General features: G+C 41.4%; 1 protein-coding gene across 1 annotated transcript in view; it reads right to left on the reverse strand.

Moving 5' to 3' along the window:
* Positions 1-26,700, reverse strand: part of ATRN (attractin) — a 124,214-nt gene that overhangs the window by 33,507 nt on the left and 64,007 nt on the right. The window contains exon 25 of the mRNA XM_026072754.1: positions 12,110-12,171. Within this exon, the coding sequence (XP_025928539.1) occupies positions 12,110-12,171 (62 nt within the window). The remainder of the gene's footprint in view (positions 1-12,109; positions 12,172-26,700) is intronic.

The following is a 26,700-nucleotide window of genomic DNA, read 5'->3' on the forward strand; positions in this document are numbered from 1 at the left end:
TTATTTGCTTTCATAGGGTGATGGTACAAAGCTTTTTCCTCCCAAAGGTGTGGTTTTCAACACAACAGGGAGTTTTCATTTCCTCACTTAAAAGGAAAAGTCAACCTATATGGGACAAGACATCCCTCTGCATTTTTTTTTTTTAAACTGTTTATCCAGTTTCCAGTGAGCAGATACAGTTTGCTCATCAGTTGTAATATCTTGGGTACATTTGCAAAAGGATGACTCCCCCATGGCCTCACACTGGGCTCTGTCCCCACAGTCTCGGGAACACTCTCAGCTGCGTTGGGACGGAGCAGCAAGCGGGACGGACTTCAGGATCCCTCGCAACCTGTTGCTGCCCTTCCATCTAAACACCTTGGTTAGGTTCAAGCATAACGGTTACGTTCATGCACACACCAGGTCTCCGGTGAGGCCCGGCCAGCGCAGGAGACCCCAGACGTCATGCAGACCTGTGCACTTGCGGCCCCAGAAGCGTAGTGGTTACAGGCACACAAAATCCTGGGTGAAGCCCCAGTGGGCCCCAACCAGCCGGTAGATGGATGTGCTTGCTGCCCAAAGGCATAATGGTTATCAGCATTATCATGCAGCACTTAACACACACTCACACACTCTCCTGCTGGAAGGACTACTTAATTGGATAAGGACTTTTGCCCCATTTGATTTTTTTTTCCACACTCACTCAAATTAACCATTGCCCCAGTTTTTGCCAATAAGCTTCAGCAATGGTCTGCAATTCTCCGTGGGTGCAATCTCATGCAGACATCCTGCGCTGAGGCTGCCCAGGAGGCCTCTCTGCTTTTGCATAACTGATGGTCACACAGTCCAGGATCCCAGGTTTTGCCTTGTTCCTGCTGCCCGCGAGCCACACGCTGCCTACCCTGCCTCCAGACGGCACAGCCAGCAGTGGGGTCATTCGCCAGCATTTCCCGGTGCTGGGATACGCGCATTACTTCTTCCCAAATATCTCTGTCCTCATCTGAATCATACACAGCACCGTAAACTTTGAGTGGATATGTGTTATTTGCCTTCAGCACTTTCTTGCGTTTATTCTCCATTTTGGCTTCCCTCCTATCACTATATGGGCTTTTCCTCGGAGATATTTAGCCTCCTCCAATTTTCCCAAAGCTGCTTTAAGGCAGCTACACAATAGCCAGCACAGGTACACTAGGTAGCTAATAGTTTTGCCCCTTCCTTCCTTTAATTTATTCATATTCCTCCACTTATTGTACTCATTCCAAACTGCATCCGTATCTCTGCCATGATCCTATACTCACCGCGAGTCCCACTTTGGGTTTTTCCATCCCTTCATCTGAAAGAGCTCAGCAAGCCGTTCCCAGGTTTCTTGAACATTACGATCTCAGGAGGACAGCATGGCTAACATACGGGAATATCCCACTTCTGACACCAAATATATGACGTGCCACTAAAGGGGCGTCTGGGATTCTTTCGGATTCTGGAGTTAGTTGTACTGAACTCGAGAGATCGTCATTTGTCAAGTGTGAGAATTTATTAGAGCTAAGAGGTTATAACCAAGCTATCAGTATAGCAAAGCTAGGAATATAACAGCACTGAAAATATATATCCATATCAGAGCTCTACAGTTCAATCACAGGTGCACAATGCAGCAACAGCTCTTGCCCCTTATGGGCCACTCTTCCAGTCTAATTTTCCCTGGTTTCTTCTCAGGGTCCTGCAGAGTCAGCGGGTCTGATCCGCCTGAACGTCTCCCCCAACTCCATCTGCATCCCTAGCCCGATCTGGGAACAACCTTCACTCCTCACACTTTTTCTAAGATCACAATTTTTGTTTTTGTACAACGGTACCGCAGAAAGCCTCTCCTCTGAAGCACCACCCCGATGGGTGTGGTAGGAGCAAATGTCTACAGACCTCCTTCCCCATGCTCTAACATATACTTAAAGAGAGTACTTAAAAGAAGGTTAGGAAATAAGTGGTCTATTCTTGTTAAAGTGCACTATTTAAGCCAACCACTGTGCTCTGCGTGCTTGAATTGAGATTTCTTTTAAACAGAAAAACAGTGTGCCTCTTTCCCTCCTTCTAAGTGCTCTTTCGTTCCCTCCAACACCGACGGCACAAAGCTCCAAGTGTGGCATTGCAACCCCCATTTAAAAGGGCAAAACCACACATTTAAGCCCCCTCCCAGGTCGCCGTCCAAGGGCTCCTAATGGACATCCACAGCCATGCCGAAAAGTGACTATGCTGGGTGAAACGACAACTACTGAATACTCCCTGCCTTCGAAAAAAAGCTCAGTCCTCCCCCAAGACATCGTTCCTTTTCTCGGATCACCAAACCTCCTCACATTTTGAAACAACTCTGTGGTTTTCCCCATGCCCTCCTGACACGCTCATCTGAACATCTGCAGACCCTGACGACTGCTTCTTCTTGGATGCGAGGTCTACAGTGGTGAACCTAAAGACCACGATTTCTGATGGCCGCAGGTTTCTCGTCCCACTGTTGGCCCCCTCTTTTCCTAAATGCCGTGATGTCTGTCTTATACGAGACGTAGGGGAGAGCATGTTTCGTCCTTCGAGCAGAGTGTCGGGGAGTCCTACCCTACAACGGCAAATTCTTTAGCACAGAGTAGCACAAAGACTTGGTGATATTGCAATTAATCATTAAGAAAGGACAGAGAGCAAGAGCCTCTCCTGAGATGGGAAAGAAAGGGAGCAGATTAGCAAACAACATGAGTGATTCAAGCCATGCCAGGGAACCTCCCAGGGCACTGGGAGAGGGGTTGTCTATCCTGTTAAAATGGCAAAATGATCCCTAGCTTGCTAGGATGCCAGGATTCGGCACCGGGGAGGATCCACTCCAGCAGGCAGTTTGCACGTGGTCGTTCTGCTTTGGATGCTGAGAGTGTTTATTAGCGTAGACATGAACTGCTCACAAGGGTCCCAAAACAGTCTTACGGGCGATTAATTTGCTAGTACAGACGTAGCCAAAGAGGTTGACACCACTTTTTGGAAATCTTCTCTTGTAAGCAATTGTTCCTGATTATGTGTCATTATCCACAGCCTATATATTATAAAAACTGCATGGGATCAGGCACTGACCACTTAAGCGGCAGTCCGTAGGTAACATGATCATATTTTTCTGACATAGATGTGTACAGAAATATTCCTTACTGTCTTATTCCAGATGCTATTAAAATTTGACACTTGTGATTTCAGCATTAAAATGTCTGCACAGCTTTTAAAGACTCCTGTGATGCCTATTTCTTCACARATTTAAGTAGGATCACAAAGAGATTTGTTTTGCCTTTTTCATTTTATGAGACGCGTATTCCAAGTCACTTCTCCCACATTTTATCTAAAATATTAAAATCTGACATTAGTTCACTGCAAAAGCACGGTCATTTTTCTATGATTATAAACAGTTCAGACAAACGCTTTTGATAGTTACCATATATTCCTTTTTGGGAGGCACAGGATTACCACTGAGTCTTGTAGTAAAAAACAATCTCCCCCCTGCCCTGTCATGAGTACAGCATATACATTAAATCTTTAATTAGCATTTTGCTAAAGTAGTAAAAATGCATCACTGATTTTTTAGGATTTCACAGCTTCAGTTTGCCCTGTCTTTCCTGATGCAACCTACTGCTGCATTCAGTGAAGGGCGAGAGCAGACTACCTCATCACCTGCAAAGAGTATTTTGCTTGTGGTCAAGATCACACTTTGACTAGATGGATTTTCACTTCCACCACACTCGAACAAGCACAAGTGAATGATGGGATAGCAACATTTTTGAGTGCAAAAAATTTTTGAGTGCCAACATTCATCGTTGGCTCCTCTCAGCATGAATGCCACCACGTTTACTGAACGGCTTTGATGAGCTTTCTCCCCCTGCTCTCTTAAAAGCTCCCTTTCTTCAAAGAAACTTCAAGTCTTTCTAAGGCACAACATTGGCTTTATCTCCGAGGCCTAAACATGACAGTGCTCCCCAAAGAGAAAAAAACCCAAAGTTACCCAAGCAAAAACAGCACAGCTGAGACCACAAGCTCAATCTTTGTCTTTTGCCACTATTTTATTTTCAGTAAGATCTTAACCTCAGTGTACAAATGAAGGACGGAGATAAAACAAACTCTTCCAGGCAGCGGGGAGAAGTGTCCCTGGCTCGACATTTAATTTGACCGTGAAAACAAGAATATTCAAAGTATCTGCAGGAGTCCCCAAGACAGGCTGCCAAACTGTCACCAACGCTCGCTGCCTGCCAGGCAATTACTTTCCCTTGTAACTTGAGCAGGAACTTTCACCTCAGGATCAAATATTTTAGTTGCAGCTTATGGGGAACAGCTACTATCATGGCTTATTAATTTTGCCCCTTTACTTTTGGAAACAAGATGGAAGTCTGAAGGGCAGAGAGAAAGAGCCAGATATCTCCCCAGCCCAGCAGTGCTATGCTGTGAAGACCCATTTGAGGGTCCCTGTGGTCCCATCTGTTCTTCCATGAAGGGTTTCTCTGGAGAACTGCTGTCCAGGTAAGCATGGGCCAGGCACAACAAGCAAACGTACAGCAAGGGAAGATCTTCACCTTGCTGTAGGTTACCATTACAAAACACGTAGTTTTTACTTAATTCCCTTTCAGAAATACATGTTTGCCAAGTCTCTGCGTGCCACAGTCCGTCACCGCTTCTTGCCTCACTTCTGGCACCACAGCCAAGACTTTCTGAAGGAAGCAGAGAGAGGAACTAGCAATTAAAGGCCAATAAGTGACCTTTCTAAAACACTCAATACCTTCTGTTTCAGAGGAACGGCATCATACAACATTKTACTGTCACAAGGAGGCAGCAGATACTCACAAAAGCTATAAAGCCACTAAGGAAATACATCTCCCCTCTTGCGCTACCTCCGCTTGGCAGCGCTTTGGGAGGGATCAAACGCGGCGTCTGCTGAGCATGCCTGCGGTGCGTCATCCTCCGAAAGAGCCCCAGGGCTTCCAAGATCTCTCTCTTGGGTTTACTCAGCCTAAAATATCCAGAAATAAGTTAAAAGACCTTTCCTTGCGTAAGCTACTTTAAACCAGCTTTTGTCCGCCCTTCCTCGCGGAAAGCAACCGTGTAAATGCGGCAGCACTGGAAGGAAAGGCCTCCTCGCAGTGACTGCTGTGTCAAAAAATGTTTTGGAGCGAAAGCCTACCGGCTGCGGTGTCCTAGCCGGATGCTGCCCTGTGCCCTGCTGCCTCTTAAATGCCTCCCTCTGCCAGCTAGGAATATGCAACCATTTCAAAATGGCTTTAAAAATAAACCCTTGCTGCAGGACTTGTTTTGTCTTCTCCTTCTATTTCTCTCTGCTCCAAAACTGTTTGTCTACCAAGAGTCTCCTTCATCCCTGAAATCCACCACTTGTTTAAGTCCTCTCTCTACCACTCCTCCCACCTCAACACTTTGGTTACCTTTTCTCCTCGTCTATTCCCCCTGAAAAACAGGTGGAAGGGAGAAAAAATGTTCTTACGCTCCTAAACATCCCAGCACAGTCTGTATGCACGTCCTGCAAAAGTCACGTAATGGGCAAACTAGCACTTCCAGTAGCCATACCTGAACCATCACCTATTTGATTTCCAACTTCCCAAGCCCAGTCACTCCAAGTGGCTGAATTTTTCCCACCCAAAGAAAGGAAACCAGAAAACTGAGACCAGAAACCAGAATAAAAGGCAAAGGAGCAATCTAGAGTCATCTAAGACCCCCCCTGGAGAGTTTTTCATCCCAGAGAAATTTCAATTTGACTCTTCATTTGGGTTAGGTTCCACCAAACATAGCTTTCGTTGGCCTACAGAAGTTGTAAAGATCTCATAAGTAGGACAAACACAGCAGTTTTAGGGAAACTTTGCAATCACAGTTTATATTAGAGGTTTTTTGCTATTTAATAATTTATTAATTCTTAACTATTCATTAAATTATGTAAGCATTAAAAAAAAAGAGCACCGTGGTTATAAGTAATCTCTCCTCAGTTGGCCCCAACAAATGCAACAGTCATTTATCGATACTGCCTACATCACTCTTTATACTCCAGGAATGGAGTCCCCAGTACAAAATCTGAACTTGAACATCCCATCTGCCTTTATACTGAACTCTAAGCTCCTTTTTGCAGAAGAAAGGGGTTTCTTTCCATTTCAGGTATCCATAAATCCTTATAACAAGTAGAGTTGCATTTTTAAATGGCCGGAAAACTTCATCAGCACTTTGATATGATGCATTCTCATGATGAGAGAAGAAAATCCATCTGGCATATTAGGGCCCAATTATTAAACTCTTCTACAGTGTTTATCAACATTAGAATTGCCTGTAAAAAACGACGGTTTTAAATGCCAAAATATACAGCAGCTTCAATACTAATATGCCTTAACATAAATGTCATTTAATAATTTCAGAGAGCACTACAGTGATTACTAGAAACACGTACCAAATTATTTTGATGAATTGGAAGCTATTTAAGTATCCAAAAAGCAACTTTTAATATGCTGGGGAGTTACAGGTCACATTTTTAACTGCTCAACACATTTAACCTCCAAATAGTTGGAACAAATACATAATACTGAAGCAGCTGCCTGTATAATGATGCCAGGCAAAACCAGACTGGTTGAATGCCTCTTTTACTACTGTGGGTACTGGGTTTGCACTGCCGGCATTTGCCAAACCGCTACTTGAAGCCAACAGCAAAGGAACAGACCTGATCTGCAGATTAATGACCTTACTTTTCTGCTTAAGAAGCACCAAGGTTTAACAAGCCACAACCCACTTCATTTGGGGCAGGTCATCTTTTTCTGTCATCTACTCCTTTCAGGAGCACAATCAGTCTCAAGCTCTGTGACACTGTGGCAGCCTCCAAAATCATGGATCAGTTTAACTAAAGGTTTGAGGTCTTTCGGGGAAGTAGGTATTAATATATTTGCTTGATTTTTTGGGGGGGAGCTCTTTAGGGTTCATATTTGCAAATCCTTCTGTGCTATTGCAAAGGGCATACGCTTAAAAAAAAGGAAAAAAGACAAATTGTCATCGCACAAGTCTAGAAGCTGGAGCTTCAAGAAAACACACTAAAAATCATGGGACATATGATACAACTGGAATGGAAAACAGTGTTTCCCTGACCCCTGTTTTGAAGGCTTTTCCCTTCTACTACATGAGAGCAGGACAGCTAGTAGATCTCCCATAGCTGAACGGGACTGGGGACAAAGCACAGAGGTGGCCAAGTAGACTCCTTCCATTCTCTGTTCTCCTCCTCTCCACAAGCCTCTGGACTAGATTGGTCTTCTCCACTCATCTCACAGGAAACATCCTAGGGAAACAGAGTTAGTGGAGTCTGGAGAGCTTTTTGGGCTCACCTGAAAGTGGACACCTATGTCTGGTAACCGAACTGCTCTCCGGAGTCCATCAGCTCTACTCACTCAAATAACAGCTTACACACAACATGCAAATAGAAACCTAAATTAAGATGTCAAAACTGTAAACTGAATCCCACTCAATCAATAGGTTTAAAACCCGAAGTGCTTATATCACACCCAAAATCACTACATCGCCACAGGAGAACGTGGAGGCCAAAAGCATAAAGGCACCAATGATGAAACTAATTAATGAAGGAGAGACCAGATGGTCCTCTGCTCTGATCAGCGTGCGATCATTATAGAGGACTAACTGAAGAGACATGAGAGAACATGGAAAAAAGAAAGTCATGGAAGCTGAACTATTCATTTTCTTCATGTTGTTAGAAATAATGCTCAGATATTTCCAAGCTCTTTGTTTTTCTCAGGAAAAAAAACAAAAACAAAATGCAATTCAGACTAGGTTTTAAAGGCACATATTTAGTAACAGCACTTCTGCTCTAGAGAGAAATTACTGAGTAAGAAAAAATAGTGAATATCTACAGCATGACTCCAGATGTGAATTATTGAAACAGGCCATTCCCACTTACACTGGGCAAATGTTTACGGCTAGAAAAACCAACATACAGCATGTTAAACCATCTGCTTGACTTGTACAATGACAAATGCAGCTCCCTCTAAAGTTTTCCCGAGGAATAAGGCCAATCATTCACACCAAAGTAAAACACACAATTTTGTATTCAGACCTTAGTACAGGCTATAGACATTCATATAATACTGTGACACCATGAAAAGACAAAATCCTCCCTTGCAGTTTTTTTTTCCCATTTGTGAAAAAGACCCATTTATCTAGCAATCACTGTATGACTATGACGAGACTAGAGACAGTGTTGAACGCCCCTAGAAGGAGGTTTCAAGGACAGATATGAAAGAAGAGAGATRCAGCAGCCAAGAAATGGGGCGTGGTGAAGAAATATAGCAGAAATGCAATAGAAAACATGCAAGGTGTTTAGGAAAGCAATGTAACAAAATTCAATGTGACATCTTATGGAAGGGGAAGATGATTATATTTAACCAAATCTCAGAGTGCTTTGATTATCCCCACTCACACTCTCATGGCCACAAGCACCAAGATGTATGCATCCAAGTGGTCTGGCCAACATCACTTATGTCCCACAAGGAGGACAAGGGATGGTGGCCATCAGGTCCTCACCCCRTCTCGTTTCTTCCTCTCCACTGGAGACAGCAAACCTGATTTATAGGTCTTCTACACCCTGTAGGACCCAACAACTTCTTTGGCAGGACCCTTTGGCCTCTCAGTTTTGCTCACTTCACCCTTCTGACCTTTTAGGCAAGTCAGGGGATCAACACCTCCGTTTGCTCACTTTGAGTTTCTTAGGGCTGCTACGCTAACAGGAGAAGGACTGGCAGCTTTGATGTGCTCTAATCTTGCTGCCATTCTCCTGGTTTTGTCTCCTTCTGACAAGTTGGCCATGCTACTAGAGCACCTTCTGAGCCTGATGTGACTAGCACGTTTCCCAATTGCTTTGCAGTCATCTGTGTCACTGGTTAAAACACAAGCTGCTCTTTCAACTCTTGTTCTGCTGTTTCTTCTGGAGCTTACACATACTTCTCCATCCATATTTTTTTCAAACCAACCTTAATATTTCTATCACAAATCTCTACAGAACTGGACAACAAAGCAGGGAAGCACAGAAGAAATATAGATGCATATTTTTCAAAAAAAAAAGGAAGAAAAAGGATTAGTGGTCAGTAATATCAGTTTAGACGCCACAAATATTTTTCACGGTATCTTCTGTACGTGAAACACGTGGTACACCGGTGAGAAATACACATTATAGACACATGTGATAGCATAAATAGATTTTTGAAAGACAGGGAAGCACAGACACTAATAGGAATGTTTGCCAGAGATTGTCAAAATAGCTCAAACTTTATCTGCTGAAAGAAAACAGCAAGATCTGTAAAATAAAGAACTATGTTATAAAAAGCAGAGAGGAGGAAATGGAAAAACACAGTTTGCTTGCAATTCATGTAGCTTTACAAAGGTTAACAAGGGTTAGAATATCATTTCTCCTGCYGCTCCAATTACAATGCAATATTAATGATCCTGTAAACTTTGTCATTTTACTCAACCTTTATCCACGGACATTTTCTTAGCTTAAAACAACAAGTTAACATGTGGCAAAATAAAATAATGGTAATGCACAGCCATGCATTTCATTGATACAAACGCCCCGACTCCAGAAGGAGTTCCCAGAGTCTAACAGCTCCTCTAAATGTGAGGCACACCGTGTCTGACCCCAGCTCTTAAATTAAACAGAAATCAAACCCAGCAGTCACATTTTGTCCTGTTTCCCACTGCCTGATGCCATTTACATATATTGCTGGATTACTGGTCTCTCTGTAACTTCATCTGCCTCGTAGAGGCTCGGGGTCCTGCAGGCATCTGAGACCCTGCATAAATTTAACAGCACTGGAGTTGTGCAATGCAACTTGCATTCCAGCACCCTTCGAAGGGACTTTATTTTACCTAAATCACCACAAACGTCAGCACAGGAAATGAGAAGAGAACCTAAAATTCCTGTTTTCCTACATGGTTTCCCCATAGATGGAAAAATGTACCTGTCACCAGCACAAAAAAGAGCTATGAAAAACGTTGCTTGCAGAACGGCAAGTCATACTAAACATTCATTTTCCAGAACAAAGTMAGTCTATTTTTGTGCCCGTTGCACTCAAAGAATTGATACGCATCTCCGTTTCCAAGCTAGAGGCGGCCTATATTTCAAACGTGGTCTTTCCAACTGTCTTTAGGCTTTGCAGAAAAGCCTTTTCACTGCCTCTGCTCAGTGTGCAAATTTTCAGCCAACTCTTATCTCATTAATGTCACAGGGGGCTATCAGCTATTATTTATTCCTACTCAAACCTTGGATGCAACTGCAATTACGAAATGTACCCTAGAGCACTGAAAACAGAAGAGTTTCAATAGTTGCCCCTACAAACAGCAGAGATGAATCATGCTGCTCTAATATACGGGTTATTTAGCATGTTATRGCAACTGTAAAATAAAATATTGTGAGTGGAACTTAGCAGTAGTTACAGTTCTAGAACCGAAGAATTTTTAATGCATTATAAATGCTTGATCGGAAAACACTGATAAATTGCCTTCTTCCAAATAGATATGTTCTTATTGCTCTGGCATGTTAAGACATTAGTTTAGTAACGCTGCAATATTACTTTTCCAGGAGATTCATGTGATAACACAGAGAGAGGGAAGGAAAGTCACTGCTGACTATCTTCAATTTATCTAACTTTTTGATGTGAATTTTTAACTGCATGTGCTCACTAATGCATTTAATACACATATCTTCTGCTTTAAACACTGGTTCTATTCTAATAACAGAACAGGAGGAATTGCTGATATTGAAGAGTTTCRAACTCTCCTATGCAGATGATCTGGGCCTGTAAAGAACAAATGGGTAGTCTGGAAAGTACTGATTAATCATGTGTCAGATGGAGCTCAGCTCAGCAAAAACAGCTATTAAAAAGCAGCCAAAGAACCAATGACTTCCCTATTATAAGTAATTACCCTGCAACGAAGATATTTAGGATAAGACCTTGATTGCACTTGATTCAACAAAACTAACTCTTAAGGCTGACCGAGGAGTAAACATTTATTCCCTATCAACGCAAGCAAGGTGGTGGGTCAAGCCTGGTGCTTACCTGGAACTGTATTAAAGCACGCTCCATGCTGTAAAAACTACATACTAAAACAATTTTGGTATAAACCACTTGTCTGAAAGACCCATCTGGAGCTCCTTTATTTAATTGTATTTAGCGTGGAACCTCAAGCAAGATATTATTCCCACTGCCCATTTTAAAATGGGCATAATATTGCCTAACTTAAAACAGATTGTAAGATCTGGAGTAAACATATATGTATAATCACCCTGTGGGAGTTCTCCTTATGGATCAAATACCGTTTTATATTTGTGGAGTATTAACAGTTCCTAAAATAGAGACCGACACAGCAGATTATGAAACCTTCAAGAGATGGCCTGCTGTGCTTTGGGAGACTTCATCTCTTTGTCAGGGATATGCTTTTTTTGGAGAATGGAAGAGGAAACAACCTTAATATTAAAATTGCTTCTGTTGGTTCTGCTCGTACAGAATCATCAATTTACTTCACACCGAGAAGTGACCTTTACCCAGCAGTTCATGAACGGGAGAAAGGTATTTGGCTTCAGCTGTGTTGAAATGTACACTTGTTTTTAACTTCACCTATTTTCAGCAGTTCAGTTTAAATCACCGGTGCTACCTATAGAATCTTAAATTAGTCCATGCTTAGCTTTTTGCAAAATCACTTCCTTAATTTATGATTTATGGCTGACACCGTGTGAATGTCTGCAATTTCTCCAGTCATATTTCATTTGCATGACATGGTAACTCAGATTGCTTCTTTACCATTTCTGAAATAACTTCTCCATTTCAAAGAGCCTTTCCCCCCTTCCTCTGACCTCCCTTTCCCTGCATGCACAGGACAAGATGCATCTGCAAAGATGTGCAGACAGCTTCCATAATAGAATTCCTAATAAAACACTTCAAACATAGTAGGGATTTGCATTTGCTAGGCTGTCATGTAAACAAGATGTTTAATTTTTTTTTTAATGAAACAACAAATCACTACATTGAAAAACAAAGATCTTTCCTAAAAAAAAAAGAAACATTTAGCTGTCTTAAATGAAAAGTACCTGAAAAATGTCACAAAGAACTGTACCAGGTCCATAAAGTTGCTGTGTTGTGAGAATGCAATCTGCAAAAGAAAAGCAAATGCTTTCTATTACTTATTGTAAAGCAAATTTAGATTTACAATGCATTGTTGCTGGGATCAAAAAATCACAATGAAATATTTCTTTACTTAAGTCAATTAACATTTTTGAACACTGTTTTGAAAAAAAAACCCACTGAAATAGTCTGAGGGAAAAGAAAGTAAACTACAACTTCAGATTACTTTTGCAATCATATATTCAAAAAAAGAACCTAGAACAAGTAACATCTCTCTTCTCCAGCACTGTTCCAAGAATAGTCTGCAGAAAAAAAAAAAATTCATAAGCATACGTTAAACACCTTGGAGAAAAAAACGAGTTCAAAAAGAATTTGAACACACAAGTTTCCAAGAGCTAAAGTRGAACAGTTTTAATTACCGCATACAATCCAAAGTACAACATTAGAAAGTTAAAAATGCATGCTCCTATTCCAACCATATTCTTACATCAAAATCTCCTTGAATAAGTAACTTACACCAAGAGCAGCAAAMAGGCATGAAATACAGAAGATAATAGACACTGTAAAAACAGCTATGGCATTCATCATAACTCACTTTCCTGCAATCCACTCAAACTGCAAAGAAAAGTGGAAAAACAACCGAATAYTTTGGACAAAAAACAGAGGGAAGAAGCGAACAGGAAATTGGGAGGTGGTTAGAGGCAAAAGGAAAGATYAGGGAGCCTGGTTAAAAATAACAAAGCCGAGGCGAGGCAAGCCAACAGAAAGGCAACTTCTGCAATGTTAGGAATCAAAAGTTCTTTCCAGGTACCTCCTATTTCCTCTGACTATCAACCTCAGCCCCCAAACAGGAAATTAACTCTTTCATGAAGTATCTGAACTTATTTCAAACCTAAACCGAAATGCGCACGTTAACTGCAAAAGCTTTTAACGCGTATTAAATCCACTGAAGGCATCGCTTGYGTTTCTCTCAATAAACTGCATGTTACAAAAAGAAAATCTCTCCTTCCAATTGCCACGTTTCAAAAAATTGTGAATCTATGCAAAACGAGTTAGGGCTTGCATTTTGAGTGTCCAAGAACACCTTCCTTCATCACGTTGGCTTTAAATACCCGTTGTATCCCGGTATAGAAGGGGGCCAAAATCATTTTCTTATAACCATATTGAAACGCTCTTAAGTTGAAAGCTCCTTTAGAGCACACAACAGACTACTTCTGTTTTGTTGGAAAGCTTCCTTGAAACCTGCAGACCATATGCTTGTGATCTCGCCATACTACTGCCTACAAATGACAAGAAGCATAGTTTCCTGCTGAATTTTTCCATATAAAGCGCTTCTCAGTAGCTCCCCAATTAGAAGAAGAGAACAAGCAAGATTTCACTTCATATTTTAAAACTTGGTGGATGGTAACTGAGGTGGGGGAGGTGGATTTATATTTGCCTAATTATTGGGGCATTTCTTTAAGGCAAAGAGTTTTCCTACCAGAATACCACATCCTAAAATACAAGCATGTAGTATTTCCAGCATAGAGAAATAGGGTCTAAGAATACCTGCGATGCTGATAGACTATAAAGAAGATGCATTTCCAAACAAAGACCATGTTATATATCAGCAGCATATATTTAAATATCCTTTCATAGAAAGAGAAACTTGAAAGCACACAGAAACCAGGAACAGCTATGTTCTCTGAAGAGGATCATTAGGACTAGTTTGTGTGATAGAAAGCAAAACTTGCTCAAACTAAAATGTAAAGAAGAAACAAGTATCTGCTAATTTTAAAACAGGACAGATCCTACAAAACCTTAAAATGCTTATGTGCGATTCAAATAAAATTACGTTACATTATGAGACTGGGAACACATCTCTAAACTGTTACCAAAAAGATCTGCTGTCTTTTTTTTTCATAACGAGTGTAGCTAATACAACGAAGAAAGAAAATCTGGATATATTACATGCCGAAACACGAGAAACGTCTTATCAGTGGTCCTTGTGTCTATCTGTTGGAGCTCTTACCTTGCAAAGATACTGAGGAATCTATCTCATACGCAGATAAAAAGCTGAAGTTGGTTTTTGCAATTTACTTCTCACAAGCTGAAAACACAGTGTGCTATTAAACTTGACCAATCTGTGTCACAGGCAATTTAGTATCGTAATTGTTAATGGTTTGCTTACTTAAAGCTTAATTACCTCTAATATAATCTATTCCTAGGATTTAATTAATGCAGCTACATAGAAAGTTTGGTTAGAAGTAGCAGTTAAAAGTAGACCGTTCATTTCAAATACAGGGAAAAACGTGRCAGAAATTTCTTGTGGGGTACAGATTTTCCAATTACATTTAAACCACAGTAGAAAATTCATTTATACAGCCTGAAAAACTAATTTGGTACCAAAGGTCGAAGCAACGTAGCTGCAGGAATACCTTGTGCATCTCTTGCAGGGAATTCTCAGAGCCTGCTGCAGGCACCAAGCAGAACTTCATCGCAGCTACCAAGCTGTAACTGCTACCGCCACAACGCACTTGTCCTTCAAAGCTGTTTTATTCTAGATTCTTAGATATAATGCAGTATTGTTAAATAATTAAGATCAAAAGAGAGCAGATAATTATGCTATTTTAGGAGATTATTGTAAAGCTCGTGTTTATCTGATCTGAAAAGATAGCTGAAAAACGCATACCAGCCTATCCAGCTTTTTCAAACGCCACATCATTGGAAATGTCAAACAAATTTGGCTACTTTCCAGATGAATAAAAACAGCTGGACATATGGACAGATAAAAAAAAATATATAAAGAGTTTTACTTTATCATTTGATTAGCATAAACATTAGGCCAATAAGAAAACAGGGCTGCTCTACAAAGTGAAAACTGCACTAGTTTTGAAATCATGACACGCTCCTTTCAAAAGCGTTTAAGTAAAGTGTAAAGGAAAGGCAAATTGAACCCAACTGATTTTTCAGTAACAGCTAGTATTTCAAACTAAAAATATTTCTGGAGTTAAACTGCAGTTTGTGACTGATACAAAGTTTGACTAACAAACTGGGATGACTACATACCACAAATTGGTTTGCATCAGTACGAAGATTAGTGCTTCAGGAGAGAACAAACATGAGGATAATTTCATGAGAATAATTTTGTGCAAAAAGGGTCCACCTGACTCTTAGTCAACTTCCTATTTTGAAACAAGCTCACCTTAAGTCTGGAAGTGCAACCATAACTGAACTTATTTATGCTTCCATTCTTCGTTTGATTTATGAGTACTTTGGATTCATTAGAAGTACTTGAATTCTGCATACCGCTAAGAAAAATGAATGTCAACAAACTAATAAGAATCTCCATTTTTCCAGTAAGTTAAATAAAGCAAGAAACAAATTTGAGTACTGTTCTCACACACCTTTAATGAACAGAATTACAGATAAATCATCACAACAGAGCTCCTGCCACTTCTGCTGGAAGTTATTGCTGTTTTTACACAAATACAAGACAAACTAATAACACGCCACAAACAACAGAGATGGGGCAAATCTCTCCCTGCCTTAATTAATGTCTTACATTTTAAATATTTCCTGACATACCAAAGAACATTTCCAGTATGGCATTTCCACAGCATTATTTGGAGCATTTCTGGGACCTACTTGTTTGAGAAAACATGACCGAACAGGGGAATCATTGTTTCTCCACTAACAATTCAGGATTATTTACAYGCCTTTCTTTTCAACCCTACCTGAGACTAGGGAGGAGAAAAAGCAAGACTGGAAACGCTGTTGTCAACAGGACACCCTCCTAGAGAAGTATTTGCAAAGGAGGAAAAAAGAAAGCTTAATTAACTTATGAAAGGAGGTAACTACAGCAGAGAAGATGCAACATGAGGCCGGCTACTGGAGTTTGGTACTCGCTGTGAACTCAAAGGATTTCAGACGGGTCCCTATGCTAGATMCATGAACCTACCCTGGTAGGTGGGAGAACGCTAGAGCACCAGTGTTTCCTAAGCCCACAGGACCACACAGCACTCCGAAAAACATGAAGTCCAGAGATTTCAGGCTGCTTTGCTTTCTATTTAAACACAGCCTCGGCGCCAAAGCTAATGAACAGAAAAGCAGCACGTAAGGCTGGGASCTCGAAGGGTTTCCAGAGAGATAAAACCACCAGCCAAACAAGCTGCCGATGACATTTACGTACTTCTTCCTCTTTATTTCTTCCTCAGCACCTCCATTTTCTCTCCTTATTTTTACGGTTAGAGGCAAGAATTCAATTCGACCTTGGAGAATACAGACAACCGTAAGAGGAAGCTGTGACCAGAATTGCAAGCGCCTGCGTTTCTGTCAGAGGACCAGCTGAAAAACAAATGGGTCTTAAGTATTCTTGAGTGATGCCAAAGTCATCAAAACATTAATTTTGCCCTCTACAGTAACGATGGGGGAAAAAGAGCGCTTTTCYGCTCAAGAGAAACATCATTACTGGTTGTAATTCGCCATTAAATACAAATACAACGTGCCCTAACGAAACCCGCGGCACAAAATGCATATTGTTCTTGGTCCYCTCAAGAGGAGGAGCGAGCCAACTCCCACAGGCTCGGCGGCGAGGTTTCAAGAAAAACCGACCCCATCAAACAACTCAGCACCGTCACCTGAACGGTGGGCCCAGCTCTGCCAYGTGCTGCTGCTGTTTCACATACTGTGGCTGCGGTGCTCAGCGGACACCTTTAACGAGCCAAGTGGACTTGTTAAACGGGTGGAGAGCTCACCCAAGGAGGGGGGGACTTTTGGGGAGTATACTGAGCTGAGCCGGCTCACCGAGGGATAAGGCAAACACAGAAACAACGCAAGGGAGGAGATGGCAAGATCACCCCTTTAGGGAGTCTAGAGAGTGATTCAGTTAGTCAACGTAGGTATCTACATAGAATCACCTGAACGGTTCCAGATCTCACGACTACATCTCCATCTACAATGGGAGCTTAAACACCTAAGGCACATGAAGTCTCCTGTCTACAGATACCGAAATTTAGGTGCTTTAATTTCCAAAGAGCATCACTTGGTTTCACGGATCCATAAGGTACTCCATTAATTTGCCTACACAGAAGTACCTACTGCCATTCAACAGGATATCTCACCTGACCTCCAAATGCTGCTCCAGAAGGCCACAGGCCTCTTCTGCATCCTGTGTCTGATCTGCCAGCCTCTTGTGTGTCTCAAATGTGGCCCTGTTTAGAAATTGAATATCAAGTGCTAACTACATTCTTCCATCCTTTTCAGCAGGGGGCTAATTTGATGGATTAGCCCGGCTTCCCTTTCCCCCTACCTGAACAGTCCACCATCATCACATCGCTGGACTGAATGCAAAGCTAAGTTTGTGGTAAGACACACGAGTCGGACCAAATGTTGAGGAACAAAAAGAAAATCGCCACTGATTTAGTAAGTCTTCTGCTTAGCCTACAGTGTCAAGGAGCACAGAGAGACTGGAAACTGGGTCAGCATGTCCCAATGTGAGAGGCTTAGACGGAAGATGATTCAATGGAAGAATAACTCAAATCTGGGATTCAGGCTTATAGGAAGCACTTTGCCTTTCCCTTGCAAAGCTCTCTGATGTGGTGGTAAGCCTAAAAGTAGATCTTACTGTTTATAAATCTGACCAGGAGTGGCAAAGCATAAAAAAGGTCATGCTAGAAGCCTGGTCAGCAGGTTAAACTGTCTGTATCGCTGTTCCCTCCACCCCAGATCTGCAAACATGACTAAGATGGATCAGATAAATTCTGGCTGTAGGAGTCAAACAAGGAAACCAATTTCAGTCAGAGACCTGACCAACATGCCCCACRATTAGGATATAATTATGTTTGAAATGTTGGTAGAAATGCTTCATTACTGTAATTATTTCCACCTTGCAGCTCTCATTATGCAGGAAACTGTAAAGTAAAGAAAAGCAGGTTAAGTCAGGACTACCCCTGTCCTCTGTGTTAACATTTTGAATCACACCTGGAAAGAACAAGAAGCTCATACACTCCATAAACATCTGCTCTTTCTTTACTTCCTTCTGTTATGGCATACCTCAGGGACAACCAACATAGGCTAGCACATCACAAAATGCTAGAGAACAAAAAGATTACATTTGCACGAATCATACTTGTAATCTAGGCATATGAGAAGAGGTAGCAGGCAAAGGCAGTAGGTTGATCTTAACAACCGTGAAGAAACCATGATCTTGGCAAAACAGCCTAACAAATCCTGTTCTTACTATTAGTGGTGTTCAAGAAGAATATACACCTGCTTTGGTTCTGGGGTGAGCCTTGTGTTACCACACCCTGAAAGACAGTTTCTTCTAGGATGGAAGTGGATCAGTTGCCCCCAATCCATCTTCACATAGAAGATTAATGGTTGATGAGTGTCATACCTCAAGAACCAGGAACAAATTGTATGTATTTAGGTGTACCAGGTAGGTTTGGTAATTTAGGAAATAGATAACAGAGGAGGAATTTCAGTGAATGAAGACACCTGGCAGTGAAATGTGAATGTTCAGTCACCAAAAGGGAGGGGAAACGTTACAGCTCCTTGACTGACCATTAGCCCTGCACAGAGGCAAGCACAGAACATAACACCTACACTGAAAAAAATATTGCATCTCTAAGGGAATGAAGCAAAGCTTGTTATAGACCATGATTACACCACCGTTTTAACCCTTCTGTAAATGATGCTTGTGCCCAAGTATGCAGCCATGTCCTCCCTTTTAACACTGGTTCTCACATCCCTCAYGGCCCAGCAACAGTGTACAGAGAGTGTGTTTGCAGCTACATGGCAAATCAGATCATACGGCCAGTGCAGCTGAAAACTGACTTTTGTTGAGCCAGCTTTCAGCTGGACCCAGTCCCCGATCACAGTCATTGCACCACCGTGCAACGTGGTGACCCAAAAGGCAGATAGCAAGACATTCGCTTTTAGAGGCRCTGTGGACTTATCTCAAATGAATGGTGAAGCTACATCCTGAATTTTAAAGTCTGGAAGAAAATTTAAGCTGACTTGACCCTATAAACTCCAAAAGCTGTAAGAACAATCTGTTCCACAGGGAGAGATTCGCCACAACGGAAGCACCTTGAAGCACAAGATACACAGACAAGCTGCACTGGGAGTTTGAGAGAGAAGGAATCGTCCCGCAGTGATCAATGGTAACTTGGAAAACTTTCTGGAACACAGCAAGTTGGAGTGGAGCATGCTTCAGGCATGCTGGGTCCCAGAGAGTTTGTAATACGCAAGATGGTGTTAGGTGTGCACGTCGGAAGGTGAAGTTTTGATGATCAACTGAAAGTTAACAAATTTGAGTAGGGTAACACCAGCTGATCTGCTTAGCTAATTAGCTTCAGGAGAGGTGGATCACAGCAAGCAGAGAGGCTCCAGACAAGTCATCTTGACTTACAGATTGATCTGGTCCTGCTTGCATTAGAAGAATCACCTGTTGCTCATCAGAACCTCAAAAGCATGGAGCTGGAACCAAGCATGCTCAACCCACAGTGCTGCTTTTTTATTTTGAAGAAGAAAAACTTTTGGCAAACTTGGAGCAACTTGAGAGGTTTGCACATTGAGGCTTACTTTCTACAACACATAAAAATAAAATTTCAACTAAAGTTTGATTTTCACACCTAATACTTACCGGGAGCCACATTGCTCCTGTATGGAAGAGCAATGAAAGAGATAAATGACTGACTTCTCACTTGCTGTAATAYTAACTAAGCCACTGAACTTTATGGTGCAAACATTTAATGTTGTGGAAATATAAAAACTAGTTCTGAAGTTATACTTCTGAAGTTATACCGAGATGAAAACCGATTTACATTCTAACACAGTGCTGCCTTACTGCAGTAGTCACAAATTGTCACTTTTCAGCTAATTGGCTGCAGTCAGCAGTTGGCTCAGACACGCCAATTATATATGCTTTGTCTCCCTATGTGAGCTTTCAGATTGCTGTGCAGAGCAAACATGAGCATAGTTGTCTTTAAATTAAAAATAGTACTTAAGATTTAGTCCCCCATTTCCCGGCATCAGAAAAATTACCACGCAAATCTGACAAACTGACAGTAGATGTTCAATAAACAGCCAGGTGTTGAATAGCGATGCACATCTAAATTTAAAGTGCACTAGCAAACAATGTTCTGGGAAGTCCCATAATTGGAAGAGCAATCTTAGTTCAGGCGCCGCACACATACTCATTTCAATAACACGCTACCAAACGCCCCAAGAAACCTGAGACAAGGCCAGCAAGAGCTCAGCTCTTACSAATGTTGGGTAAATACCTGAAGAGAAAATCGTCCCTTCCCATAGCCCTCTGCCGCATCTGCTTTCCACCCTGTCCACGCACTGAACAAGGCAATGCTCCTAGAAAACAACGTGTGATAAGGTAACTGAAGGCTATTGCAACCCATAGGCAGGAGAGAAAGAAAAAAAAGCACAAAAGGCTCCTAGCTCTTGCTTTTAGAGCTATGGCAATGAGAGGGTAGCCGAAGGAAGGGCAAGGTGGTGACATTAATGAATCTCACAGATTGTGTAGGCAACAGGAGTGGGGTCAAGCCATAAGAGACCCGGACGGGAATTCACAGCTCCCTGCAAGGCGCTCTTCAGCCACAGGAGCCTGAGGTCACTTGCTGGATGCTCCTTCCCTAGAGCTCTTGTCCTGTGCTGGCTATGTAAGGACTGTGAACAACGGTGGCATGCTTGCTGTGACAGCAGGAAAGATGATTTCCCGTAAGTCTTGCTGCAAGAATTTAAGGCATTAGTGTTCCCAGCTCTTCTCTCTGCTCTCAGGCGGACGCTGCTGCACAGCCTCCAAGGAGAGCTAGCGAAGTTCACATTCACGATTCAGCCCCAGAAATGCCAAATCCAGCTTCTCAGATTGATATGCTAGAAAAAGGAGGTTTTCGGCAAGATCCTGGACTGCGCGTTGCAGCAACGAGGCTGTGCTTTCAGATGGCTCCACAGATGCAGCAGCCTCGAGCAAAGAGGTGGAAATGCAAGTTCAGGTAACTTCTGAAACAGTTTCAGCAAAATCCACCAGCAGCGTTGTAAAGTTTGAGAGGACACGCAGTGAAGAGGGAATATTCAGGAATGTCAGGAACAGATCCAATAAGCTCAGATGGGAAAGGTAGAATTCAAAGCATAATAAGGTGAATTTCCATGGAAAGTGGATCTCTAAGGTTCATTCCAATTCCCCCAAACTTCAGGTACAATCACTCTCCAAGACGGAGAGCACAACACACCAGTAATTCTGCCTTATTTGGATTCTTGAAAAGAACTGAACCGATTCTGGTGAATTTTCACATAGTAACTCAGTTCTAAGACTGAAGACAAGGATGGTAAATCTCATGGCAACTGCAACTAAGTTCAGGCAAATTATTACGACTTGGTGACAAAGATCAGTAACATTAAGCACTTTTAGCAATAAATGGTACTATAGTTTTCAATTATAAAAAATAAACTCATTGGAGCTATGTTAACATTTTGAAAACAAAAATCAAGACTCTCCCAACTTTGTGTATTTCTCGCAGACGAAAATCTTTACTTACTGTTGGCCCTTCAAAATCTATGTATTGTTAAGGCGCCCAACTGAATACTTTTGAATGCAAATTGTAGGCTTAAAATGCAAAAGAAAGAGGGTGGAAATTAAAAAAAGCACAGCAAAGAGATGTTGTCACATTGCTCCTGCTCCCCAAAACTCACTTCTCCAGTGCTTCTTTTTGTCCAAGAAGGGTTTTCCGATTGCTTACAAACTAGCGGGACCCTGCCAGTGTTGATATCAATTAATTGTTGTCCATCTAGAAGACTGACCTACAGGTTTGTTTTTAAAAAAAAAAAAAAAAAAAAAAACAACTTGAAAAGGGATTTCTATTCTTGGAACACAGATGTTGACAGTTTTAATCCTACAACATATAAGTAACAGGACCTTCTTGACCACCGCACAAAACCTGTGCTTCATGCCATTTCTCTTCTAAAAGTTTAAACAGAGGGGAAAAAAACCTTTGCTAAAAGGTCGTGCTCTTAAATGAACTGCAGGTAAGGAATTCATTCCTTTATGTGGAATTCAGCCGAGAAAAACAATGCAATAAAACCCTTCATCTTAGAAAACGCACATTTTCCACTGCCAGGTTTAAAAGCAACAAGCTGAAAAATCGGAGACTTCTCGAAAACCTATACAAAATATCAACCCTTATACCGGACCTCAGATGTGTTTATGCTGCAAAGCTGTTTTGCGTTATCTTGAACTTGGCAGCAGGGACAGCGCGCTCATGTGCTAGCCCGAAAGCCTGACGGTTGGCAGACTGCTTGCAAGGCAAGCGGAGCCCAGCTTCAGGAGACAAATCTCGACAGGCAGCAGCACAACGTCCGCTTTGCTCGCAACGCGCTGGGCAGCTCGTTCCTGCCCCAGAAAGGAGAAAAGCAGTTATTTGATCTGCTGTTGAGAATAACATTTGGGTTACCGACTGAGTTTTCCCGTTTGCCACCACGGGGATCTTTTAAGAGAAGAACGTTTGCAAATTCCTTATGTTAAAGGGATGTGGATTTATATGTTAATACAAAAATTGTTCTGGAGACTAGGCAGCTTTGAACTATTAAAAAAAAAAAAAATTGGCAAAAACAAATGTCGAAGCCAGTCATTACACCGCACTTTGGAAAGCGAGCCATCAGCATTAAAATGCTCCACCCTTCCCAGTTGCAAGCCCTCAAGTACATCTCCACGACCAAACACTGCTGCTCGGATGCGGTTGCGAAGGATCACATTAGCTGGCCTCGCGCCGAGCAGAACTGACACCATCTGCGTGCAGGATAAACCGGGATCGTGAACATACCAACTTTTATGGGGAATTTTAATATGGATGAAAGAAAAAAAAAAAAGGAAAACTTTAGCACAGAGCTGCTCAAACACATACTCTCCCAGACCCTGAAAGTCCAGCAAYAAGACGACCATATACAACCACCGGTGTGCCAGAAGCGTGATATACAACTAGGAATTAAAGTTGTTTTAAAGCACTTATAATGCAAGTAGCCAAGCAGGAATAAAGAAGAAAAGGAAGAGCAAAGCGGATAAATATTAGCGCTTTCTTTTTTTTTTTTCCCAGACTGCAAAATAGCTGACAGATGGAAATGGGCAAAACCTTATGTCTTGCATCATTTCTGACCAGACAAAACACTAGAAATATGTACGCAGGCTGGAGCTCACTGCTGCAGTAGTATTAGTGGAGAAGGAACGAACGAACTTGCAGAGGAAACCACCATTTCCAAGGTTCACATGGGATGAATAATTTAAAACGTTTATCAATCTCTACCACAAAAGGTTTGCAAAATGCCAGCCTCAAAAGTCTCTACCAAAGTTCTAAGGATTTTATATAAGTAACAAAACAAATATTTTATATAAATAACAAAAATACCTTCTAGGGACAACATTTCTCACACTATTAGATGATACCAAAGCCACGCGCCGTTTCAAATCTGATGTCAGGTCACTACGTGAAGCAGCAGTGATTTAAAACAAAAACAAAAAACTCCCTTTCAACACACTGCTTATTTGTAGGGAGGAAAAAAAAAAAAGATAAAAGAACAAAAGATTTGCACAATACTTGAAATTTCAACGCGGGCACATTTCAGGATTTTTAAAATTGTGCACTCACACAGTTACAAAATAAAATGCAGGGAGCTTTAATAGATTTGCTGCTTTTCACTGCGTGGCCCTAGGTGCAGAACCGGCAGGCTGATATATGTTTCTTTCATAAAAGGAGAGGAAGAAACATCGGGYACTCTAAAAAGAAACTTTACACTGCGGATCACAGCGTATTCAAGCTCATATAAAGCTGATCAAGGGACTGACTCATTAAGCAGCATCAATGACAGTCTTTTAAGATCTAGGAAGTCAGAATTCATACACTAGACTTTTATTCATCAAGGTTTTTTTTATAAGTCTCTTCTATGATTTTGTGTTACAGAAGTCTTGAGATGAAAATATAATTCTGCCGGGTAGGGAAAAATTAACAACCTAGATACACTGGGTTTATTATATAGAGCTGTGATCGTACCGTACTGCCGTGACCCCGACTCTTTTCAATGCTTGTTAATAGTGCTGTGAGCAAGACTTGCCCATACAGTAAGGATATCTTAAAAATATGAAGTCCCAAAACTAAGTGGGAAAAGAAGAAATTTTAAGAGTGGTCCAAGAACAGCTTATTCTTAACAGCAGCAGATCCACAGAGCCATCTGAGAATTGTTCTTCAAGTGCTGGTGGCTCTGTCTTCATGCTGATTAGTTAAATGAGCCAGAAGTTTTCTGGTTTTGTCATCCTGTTTTAGTGCGGGATATATCTTCCCCCCAGCGATTTAGCAAGGCTGTATCTATTGTTGCATTTGAGTATTCTGGCTTCTTATATTTTACTGGCAGTGTGCTTTTCTCCTCTTCGTTAACTCTGCTTACCATTCTTCGACCCTTTAAATAAGCTTTCGTATAAGGAAATATATCTAGCTCCTTTGGTAGCTGTAAAAGCTTCTCTGCAATGGTCTACATTGCTCATTTTCCGAAATATATTTGAACCTGAGTTTTACGTTTACATTCAACAATTGCATACTATATTTTCAAGAAGAGCTCTTCAGCACAGAGCTAGAGCAACCTCAAGCCACCGGCACATCACCACCCCGGGCCTCACCCAGGAGAAGTTAATTGACTGTCTAATGCACACTTTGCTTCCATCCAAAATAAAACTCTGTATTTTCGATATCATGTTTTTCAGCCCTGCACATTAAAAACAAAGAAAAAAGATTAGCTTCCTTAAACGTAAGGCAATCCATACACACCTTACTCTCACATCCAAAAGAAAGTTTATCCTAACTAACCCTCTTGGTATCATTAAATTCTGCACTGAACATTACTTTTCCTATTTCATAGTATTCAAAAAATAAAACACTTAAGCAGCAAACTGCCTTGGAACCTGCCTTACTTACAGGGACAGCTAAAACAGTCTGCGATAAAGTGTGGTGTTTCGTCTCCAACCCAAATCCAAATATACAGAGTAGAATTTCACTGACCAAGCAGCAAAACATCCCAACTATAGCTCAAGGTGTAGGGAGGAAGAAAAACAAAACAAGATTTCAACCGATGGATAAAAGCATTGAAAGAAAAAAAAATAATAAAAAAATCACGCAACAATACAGCACTTGGGAAAAATTTAGTGTGAGCAGCTTTCAAGGATTATTAACAAGGAGTTATTAGGGGACAAGTCATTGCTCCAGGGAAAGTACTAAAATTTGCAACACCTCCTCGAAAGGGTTAACTGCGTTTGAAAGAAGCCCTAATTCTCAAGTATTTAAGAAGCTGCTAACAAAAATATTACTTACTATGAAAGGGAACAACTTCTAAAAGGAGAAAAATGTCATCAATTGATGCAAAAAAAAAAAAAGGAAAAGAAAGAAAAGAGGGCAGGAGCAGATAAAAAGGAAGCAGCTGTTTCATGTTTTAAAGTATCATTTAACTGTTCTGTTTCAAATCTTTCCACCCCCAGCAGAAGATGTCAGTTTGCCTGTTCTTGAAAAATCAGCATGTAATTGCATGTCTCCAAAAGTAATTACATTCAACAGCAAATTTCATCAGATTAACAAATTGATTTACGTTTCATTGTTCGGTAAAGCAAGAACCTTGCCACAGCGAGAAAGACACAGTCACAGAGGCTCAAAAGCACCTGCAGGTACATCTGAATAAAGGCAAGGGACATCGTTAGCGACCAACTTCAATGTTCCAGGGCTTTCTGAAGGAAAGAAAAAGAACATTTTTGGAACAGGAGTGTCCCAGAGAGCTAAGCAAGATTACATCTCATCACCTCCATCTACTGCTAATTAAAGGTGCACGAGACACAGTACACCACACTGAGGACCTGGCGGGAAAGCTACCAAGATCACCATACTCGGTATGGTATCAAGCCTACCTAAATATTTTATCAAAGTAATTGCCACCTATCTAGCTGTATTTTATTCTCTTTGGCCAACAACAGAGATATTTCTCCTTTCGCTTCTCCTTTACCGAGAGCTTTCATTTGGTTAGCCTGTGGCTTGCAATTACCGAACGACGTTCAATCAGAGAAAGACGGGAAATCTACAGGGGCTATGTCCAGTCCTCGAGAAATAGTTACGCCAGGTATCAAATGGCTAATCTAAATGGCCTCSAGAGACAGATCAGGGTACTGGAGTCAGTCGCAGACCGTGCTTTTTAACTGAGACGTCTTCCTTTTATCTTATTCCAAGCATTATGCGAGCCTTTTCRTTAGACGGTAAACCTCAAAGAGGTGACCCTGGAGAGCATTGCTGCTTGCAAAAGGCACGTCACCTTAAAAGAGGTAGAAGGACTGAAATGAAAGGACAGGGAAAGCGTGGCGTCCCGCATCCCTCCACCTCTGTTCTTAAGCAAAAGGGTACCATCTTCCTCACCCGGCAGGTGTAGGAAGTTCAGTGTATTCCCACACTTCAGTTGGCTGAAGTGATGTTTCATCCATCACTTAACTCTGCAAACTAAAAAGAGCTTCCCCGACCATGGCAAACCCTGAACGGCAAGTAAAATT

The sequence above is a fragment of the Apteryx rowi genome, unplaced genomic scaffold (assembly GCF_003343035.1).
Source record: "Apteryx rowi isolate R43461 unplaced genomic scaffold, aptRow1 scaffold_35, whole genome shotgun sequence".
In the NCBI taxonomy this organism is placed as follows: domain Eukaryota; kingdom Metazoa; phylum Chordata; class Aves; order Apterygiformes; family Apterygidae; genus Apteryx; species Apteryx rowi.